The sequence below is a fragment of the Dipodomys ordii genome, unplaced genomic scaffold (assembly GCF_000151885.1).
Source record: "Dipodomys ordii isolate 6190 unplaced genomic scaffold, Dord_2.0 Scaffold27, whole genome shotgun sequence".
Lineage (NCBI taxonomy): Eukaryota > Metazoa > Chordata > Mammalia > Rodentia > Heteromyidae > Dipodomys > Dipodomys ordii.
In genome coordinates, this window is record NW_012267243.1 from 1,298,823 (window position 1) to 1,307,752 (window position 8,930).

The window sequence follows — 8,930 nt, forward strand, 5'->3', positions numbered from 1 at the left end:
CATGGGCCCAAAAGAGGTGTGCACCTGCTGTTGGCTATGTTGGAGATGGAGCAGCACAGATTTTCCCTTTTAGGTAGGATTATGGGTGTAAACCACCAAAGCCTGGCTCAAAAACTTAATTTTGTATAGTTCTTTTTATTTTGCCTCTTTATCTTCAGGGAGGGGTACAAATTTAGACATTTTAAATTCACATGTTATTTGTTTAAATTATTTTTCTATACATTTTAAAACTATGTTAAAATAGTTGTACAAAAGAGTTGCCATTTAACAGAGCAGTTTATGAATACAATGCATCTTGATCAATGTCACCCTTTCAACATCTCATCCATCCCTTCCAACCTACTCCTTCACTCACTTTGCTTAATTTTATGAGGTATACATTGACTTTTTTACTTCATTCTCCCCATTGTGGCTTATTTCTGTGTATTTCACCTATATTATTCCAAGTATATTTTGAAAAAAATTACCATTTTTTCTATATTCTAAGTTGAATCTAAAATGTTTTTTAAAGTAAAATGTTTTTAAAGGTTTAAATACTGGAAAAACTGTGACATTTTCTCTATGTGAAAAAGTGACTCCTTTTCATTTTAAGTTTTCCATTTTAACAAAGTTCATATCTTCATAATAGTTGGAAAAGTTGAAGATATACTTTTGGAGTCTATTCCTCTTCTCCAAAAACCTTGAATTTATATTTTTCCACTTTTGCTCATTGTATGTATTTGTATATATGTGTGTTTTATATTACTGAGCCATGGTATCTGTATCATCATGTTATAAAGAGGACAATATTTATTTTAAATAAAATATTTACATTCTAATGGACAAATTCATCTTCAAATTCCTATCAATACTTGAATAAAAGATACAGTCAAACTCCAAGTCATTTTTGCAATATCCACTTTTATTCTTCTATCATTGTACATCATTTAAAATAAATATAATAAAATAGGTTAGTAGATATAACTTTCTCTTACTTTAAGGTAGTCAACTAAAAGTGTATCTCTGAACTTTCAGTGGCATCCCTAGCAAAACATTGAGCATGGTAAGCTTTTCCATGTGGTTGTATGTTTTTTGCTCATTTGAACTAATTCTAAGCAATGTAAGATTCTGTATTTCCAGTACTTGTAAATAGATACTTTTATGGAAAAAAATAAAGAAATCCATTTTTCCATCAGAAGTTGTACATTCTTAATAGAATGAAAACCCTCAGTTTAGAATACAGTGATTTTCATCAGTTTGATCTATGATCATGTAAAAGCACAGCAACAATAATTTCTGTACATTGGAGTTTTATGTGTAACCGTTCAGAAAAAAAGTCGATGTTTTCTTAGCTGATTATTCGGTGCCTTCAGTGAGTTGGTAATTACAAAATCTTTGTTTCAGTGTAATTTCACTGGAGATGATGTGTAGTGGGAAGCCTTTCGAAGAGAAGAAAATGAAGAGACTAGAGTTCATGATTGCTGTGAAGGCGAGCAATTAAATGACCACATAACATAATTCCATGCTTCTGGAAAGCTTCCAAAAATTACTAATTTACACTCCTGAGGAATAAAAGGTAAGGAATCTGGTGATGAAACAGCTGCTCAACAGTTGTTTTCAAGTTTTTAATTAAAAGAAAACAGGCTGCAGAAAAGATGGCCCAATCCCTTACAATAGAGCACATTCTTTACTGGCCATTTAACGTGAAGTTTCAGAACCAAACAGTACCAGTGTAATTGGCTCCCCTTTGGATTCCTGGAAGTTTTCTGTATAGGAAATCTCAAGATAGTTATACGTAATTTTCTATATTATTTAAACTCTCTTCTCCTTAGTTCCAAGGTGCCCCAAGGTGTGTGTGTGATATTGAAGTGTGAAGCCCATGGCTCCAAGTATGTGATCATCTTCAAGTACACCCACAAACTGTTTTGATGATTTACACTCTGGACCGCCATCATCTTGTCAAAGGAAACAACTCTAATCTGGAGACTGAAAACAGAATATCAGGTGCCCTTTGACCTCTTCAGTTTGTACCATCTTACTTCTTGTGAAATTTTCTATAATCAATGTTGTTATTAACTAATATGCTTCTCTGTAGATTATCTGTGTGTGATCTACTGTCCTCAGCTTCTACCTTTATTCACAGAAAGCCACTGCTTCTCTTACAAAATGTGTTTGGGTAGGAGAAGAATGGGTTAGGAAGACTATTGCTTTGAGATAATTCAAATGTTCACTTATCCAGTTGATACGAAGTTACCATGTTATAAGGATGAAGCACAAGCTGTTAGAAGGTAAAACAAATGGAAGAGATCTTTTAGTAATGTAAGAGTGGATAAGGACATTTATATAAAGAGAACAGCATTTGTAATAGCTGAAGCATACCTAGGAGTGCAAGAGCAAAAAGTTTTGGATGAATTGAATAATTGAACTTGTAGACAAAAATCTAGCTCACAAACTTAAAATCATAAGTACTTATTGGGCTATTCTAAGTGCAGACAAAGCATTCCCATTTTAGACCATATAAAGATATACAGTACGTAGACTACAGATCTGAAATCACACTGCAAGCGCTGTGATCAAGCCAATTTCTACTTTGAGAATTTATTTTATGTATTTCTTTTTATGACCCCTCATAGACACATTAAGAGAGGTTGAGTCTGGAAGACAGAAACACTGTGAAGGTGTACATCAGGAGTGCCATATGTTGGTGAGACTGTGATGAAACCACAGGTTTGACAGTGCATATGGGGTTACAAGAGATCCAAATAGTTGCAGTTTTCTATTGTTTCCTGGTTCAGCTTCTTTCTGTTCCAGAGATTTTGATACAATGTGAGGTCATAAAATAAATAAGTAAGAAGACGTAGTTTGGGATGGAAAAACCTCTTAAGTATAGGAAGTAATAATTAAATTCTAGGAGAAATCAATCGTTGTATAGACTTGCTGATGGCTGTGGATTACAGACTTTTTCAGACTGACTCCTTCCTCAAACAGTTCTCAATGCTTCTGAGGAGAGAGAAACGCAGAATAATGATGTTTTAAAAGTATTCACTGAGATTGAAGGACTAGTTTAAAGGCTGTTTGTCTTTCTTTTTTAAAATATCAACACTGTTCATAACATAAATGGAGACTAGAGGGGAAGAATCGTGTTTCCCAAGAAGCCAGTGTGGTGTTTCTGAGTAAGAACCCAAGAGCTGATGAAATGGGAGTCTCAAGGTTCCGTGCATGTTCCTGCAAGCGTGGACTAGACACAGACCTGTGCTTTGTTCTAATTCATCTCCCAGCCTCTCTCAGTGGCAACTTTCTGTCCCATAGCCAATTGCAGGTGGAAAACAATGTCTTCACTGTACAGTTTGTTCAAATGGAAACTACCTGGTGGGCAGACAGGCAGGACGTCGGCTTAGAGTTTACCCATAAAGATGGGCTGATGATATAGGCATTCCTTTCAAACACTGTCCTGTCTAATTGTGGCCACCCCAGTAATCCACTCTACAGAGATAGCTATGTGGGTATCTAATCTTCTCATTTAAGAAGCTAGGGATATCTTTTTTTGAGTATTTCATATTTTTTCTTGTTATTCTGATATATGCTGTGCATGCTCTGATTTTGTTGGATAGTCCTTATTAAATCACCCTCTGTTTCTCTAGCAGTTACATTTACTAAGTGCTTTAAGATTTTTGGCTGGCTTCATTCCTTAAATGGGTTTCCATTCATAACATATTTACTTTATGTAGTTTTGTTTCCTTGCACTCAGGTAAGGTTTTAAAAATATATTAAAATGTTTCCTGTTCTGGTACTGAGGAACAAACCTGGCATTTCCTTTTATAATTCAAATACATTTTAATAAAAATAAATATTTCACTTTGATGAACAGGACAATATATTAAAGCACATGACATATTTTTATTTAAAATTCAAATCGGAGAATTGCTTTTGCTTCATTTATATCACATTAAATATTTTCTTTCCAAAGATGTATTATATATAATATTACATATATATGTATATATATACACACAGATACAGATATATGGGTTTGCAGCTGTATATGCACACATGATCCTTTTTTATATCTTTGAATCTTTGTTTTTCCATTTTGTATTGTTTTGTTTCCTGATAAGAGAGAATTCACATTCTATTATATTTAGTTTTAATTAGCATAATTATTTTCTAGTTTCATTATGTGTTTGTTAAACATCATATGCTATTATAACATTATTTCCCTCATATTTTCTACTATTTAAAACACATACATATCTTTGTACAACATTATATTACTGACTTTGTTAGAACTTTTCAAAGGTATTTGTATCCACATAGCTATCTTTTCATTGGAGTCCTAAGTAAAGGTTTCCTTTTTCTAGCTCATTCACTGAGACAACATTGTGTTACTGTTGCAAGTATGTGTGAATGTAAGTATTGACAGGGGAGTTGTCTTTTACTGAAGAGCGAAATCACCTTAAATACTTGAATATATTACTAGATGAAAGCTACTTTCTAGTATGTATAACATTATATTCTACAAAAATTGAATCTGGTTTTTAAGTAGATTACTAGCATTCCACTTATGACTTTGTTATATTTATATGCATATAAATACACACATAAAATTTTTAACCATCATTCTTGCAAATCTAGCTAGGGGTGATGGTACCCCCTTGTAATCCTAGTTAATCAAGTGACAGAACCAGCCTAGGCAATGTGATATTTACCTCCAAAAAATCAATCAATTAATTATTTAATCAATAAATTAAAGAATAAAAGTTCACCAGTAGTAATATGAGCTTATTCACTTTTCTTAATTTTGTTTCCCTAATTGAAGCTTTGAAACAATATTTGGACATATCTTATATTTTACCTCATCAATGTATCTCAACATATCTTCCTTTTTGATTAGCACATTACTGACAATGTATCTAATTTTATTATTATAAAGTTTTATTTCAGTTTTAATTGGCACAATAATTATATACATTTATCAGATAGTGATAATTTGATACATGTATGTGTTCTGTAATGATAAAATGAAGAATTACCATATCCCAACCCTTAAGTATATTTTTTGATGAAGATATACCGTCTTAATTTCTTCTCTTTTTTAATTTTATTGTAAAGCGATGTTCAAGGGGTTACAGGTGCGTAAGTCAGGTACTGAGTACATTTCCTTTTGAACAGCATCACCCCCCACCCTCATTCTCTCTCAGTTTATTACCGTCCCATCTCCCTTTCCCCAAAGTTGCATTTGAAAACTACAATATACTGTTATTAGGCATAGTCTCCAGAATTTTTGGTATCTGAAATTTTGCATGCTAACTGGCCTAGCCCCAGTTTCTTCTCCCTGTCCTCACAAGCCTCTGGTAAGCACTATTATATTCTTTCCCATTTTTTTTAGCATCTATACATGAGAAGAGATGATGTGGTCTTTGTGCATTTTGTGTCTGACTTATTTTACTTAATAAAATATAATGTTATTTTCTGACTCAGAAGCATTTCATTTTGTGTGTGTACCAATATTTTCTTACATATTTATTCATTTAAAAAAAACTAGGTTGTTTCACACCCTCAATATAGAATTGTCATTAATATTACTATTATCACTATGGAATTTAGCCACTTATCCAACATATTGCTTTATTTCCCTTGCATATCTGTCTGTTCTTGGAATTACTGGAACATTATGGATTCTTTCTTTCTCCATCCTTGCTCCCTTCCTTCCTTCTTTTTTTATTTTCTTTCTTTCCTTTCTCTCCTCCACCCATCTCTCTTTCTCTTTTTCACACTGTTCACTATATGGCTTTTATTTTAATTTTCATTCCTTGGAAAATATATCAGTCTCTCTTTTTTTCCATATTGGCATTTCATCTGTCTGACAGTATTCATTCTACCTGGATGAGATGAGATGACACTGTAGCTAGGTTTTGAAATACATTGCCTTGATGAATAGTGACAGTGAACTCTTTAAAATTTATCTGTTATCCATTTGGATGATTTCATATCAGATTTTTTAAGTTCTTTCCTATTTTAATTCAATTATATATGTTCAAGTTTTGTTTATTTGTTATTCCATATTGTGGATATTAACTGCGGATAATATAAACAATATATTAAAATTACTTTGTTTCCCATTTTAAGTTTTCCCCCCTCTGTTGATTTTTCCCTCAACTCTGTAGATAGTGTTTATCTTTTCTATACTACATTTCTGAGATTTGAACCAAAGCCTTGAAAATTCCAGGAAAAGTCCATACTTTTAATTTTATCCCATATTATCTATTGTTGCTTCTGTTTTCTGTTTCTGAGGTCCTAGTCAAAACTAGGACCTCAGTCTGACATTTTTATTTTCATTGCATATTCAATATCGAATCTATTTTCTTTCTTTCTTTCCTTCTTTCTTTCTTTCTTTCTTTCTTTCTTTCTTTCTTTCTTTCTTTCTTTCTTTCTTTCTTTCTCTCTCTCTCTCTCTCTGTTTTTTTCCTTCACCCTCTCTTTCTCCCAGACCCTGCATGGTTTCTGATTGACTTCTTGCTTCAAGTACCTTCAATATTTCAATCATTGACCTTCTGTAGAATTTATGACTAAGCCATGAAATCAGGAATCTCTTAAGAATAAAAGAGGATAAGACAGAAGGTCATTTATGTCAAGAACACAGAGACCAAAGGAATAATCTGTATTATTCTTGTCTGGTTCAGAAGTATTTTCCCCTTAAAACATTTAATTAAGCAGTGATATTCACTAGACCCTAAGTTGGAAATGAATTATATGACGTGTAGGAGAGGAAGGGTTTGGAGAGGAAATGCTGGGGAAAATGAGAGAAGGGTGACATTGTTCAAAAACTCTGTTTACATTAACTGAATTGTATAACTGTAACCCGTCTGTACATCATCTTTACAAGAAAATTTAAATTAAAAAATACATTTAAGGGCCATGAAAATATGAGTAATAAAATGATAATTTCAAATATACAAAAGGAACATGATTTTTAAAGTTCTGGATGTAGGATTCTAAATTTTAATTTGTTTCAATTTTTTACCTGGGATTAACTGTACAGACAATATTTAACAAATGCATTTTCCTCCTCTTCCTGGTCCACATGCCTTGCAAAACTGACCATGGAGAGTTCATTATGTCTCTCATAGTTGATTGTCTGCCTTGTTTCCTCATTACAGCAAGTTCTGTTGTGCTTTGGAGGTGTACATTTGTTCTTCATCATACAGAAGAACTGTCTTCCAAGTTTATGTTGTTGTTTCATGATATCCTTCATTGTTGCGATCCAGGCTTATTACTGTTATCTGGAAGCATGTTCTCACTATTACTCTTACTCTAAATTCTTGATTGTTCTTCTACAACAATTAAGAAAAATGAGCAAGAAAGAAGCAGTAAAGCTCCCTCCCAGAAAATAATTGACATCAGTTTGTTAAGTAAATGATTTCAGTGATTATATTCAGACATGTGTAATGATACCTTTCCTTTTATCTTTATGATTTTCACACACTCCACACTTTTCTTTTTCTGGCTCTAGTTCAAATGCAACACTATGGATGGAAACAAGACATTTTCCAGCGACTTCACCCTTGTGGGGCTCTTCACTCATAAGAAAACTGCAGGGTTCCTTTTCAGTGTCATTTGTGTCATCTTCTTCATGGCCATGATCGCAAATGGGGTCATGGTCTTCCTGATCCACACAGACCCTCTCCTCCATACTCCTATGTACTTCCTACTCAGCCACCTCTCCTTCATTGACATGATGTACATCTCCACCATCGTACCCAAGATACTGGCAGATTATCTAATAGGCAAGGGGGCCATCTCTTTCATTGCCTGTACACTCCAGTACTTTCTCTACATGGGTTTTGTGGGAGCCGAGTTCTTCCTGCTGGGGCTCATGGCATATGACCGTTATGTGGCCATCTGCAACCCCCTTCGCTATCCGGTCCTCATGAGTCGGCGTGTCTGCTGGTTGATCTTGGCCAGCTCTTGGTTCGGTGGTGCATTGGATAGCTTTCTCCTCACTCCCATTACCATGAGTCTCCCATTCTGTGCCTCCCACAGGATTAACCACTTTTTTTGCGAGGCACCCACCATGCTGAGGCTGGCCTGTGGAGACAAAGCCATCTATGAAATGGTGATGTACATTTGCTGTGTTGTGATGCTTCTGATCCCCTTCTCAGTGGTAATTTCATCCTATGCCCGGATTCTTGTCACTGTGCATCATATGAAGTCAGCAGAGGGGAAAAAGAAGGCCGTTGCCACGTGCTCTTCTCATGTGATTGTGGTGACATTATTTTATGGAGCTGCCTTGTACACCTATATGCTCCCGCAATCCTACCACACGCCACTGAAAGACAAGATCTTCTCTGCTTTTTATACTATCCTCACCCCTTTGTTAAACCCTCTAATCTACAGTCTAAGAAACAGGGATGTGACAGGGGCCATGAAGAGGGCAATGGCAAAACGACGGGGGACCTGTGGTGTGACAAGGAAAGAATTCTGAGAGTCTAAAACCTGCCCAGGGATGTCTGGGGTGCCATCACAGATAATAGGGAGAAGGCTGGCCTCAACCACCAGTTCCATTAAGTGGAATGTTGCTCCAATGTTGCTCCATCAACAATGAAAAGCCAGGGCTGGGAAGGTGGCTCAGTGGTAGAGTGCTTGCCTTGTATGCATGAGGCACTGGGTTCAATTTTTCAGCACCACATACACAGAACTTCCAGCACAACTATGTTTATTGCATCATTATTGACCATAGCTAAGATATGGAACCAACCCAGATGCCCCTCAGTAGATGAATGGATCAAGAAAATGTGGTATATATACACAGTGGAATTCTATGCCTCCTTCAGAAAGAATGACATTGCCCCATTTGTTAGGAAATGGAAAGACTTGGAAAAAATTATATTAAGTGAAGTAAACCAGGCCCAAAGAAACATAGGTCCCATGGTTTCCCTTATTTGCAATAACTA

The 8,930-nt window shown here is 35.0% G+C and overlaps 1 protein-coding gene across 1 annotated transcript; it reads left to right on the top strand.

The window, feature by feature from the left end:
- Positions 1-7,504: 7,504 nt before the first annotated feature.
- Positions 7,505-8,461, top strand: LOC105985046 (olfactory receptor 2T6). Its single transcript, XM_013015459.1, has one exon. The coding sequence runs from the start codon at positions 7,505-7,507 to the stop codon at positions 8,459-8,461; it is 957 nt and encodes a 318-aa protein (XP_012870913.1).
- Positions 8,462-8,930: the final 469 nt, after the last annotated feature.

Excerpts from the sequence above, each read along its gene's own strand:
- LOC105985046 (XM_013015459.1), top strand. The coding sequence starts at position 7,505 with ATGGATGGAAACAAGACATTTTCCAGCGACTTCACCCTTGTGGGGCTC.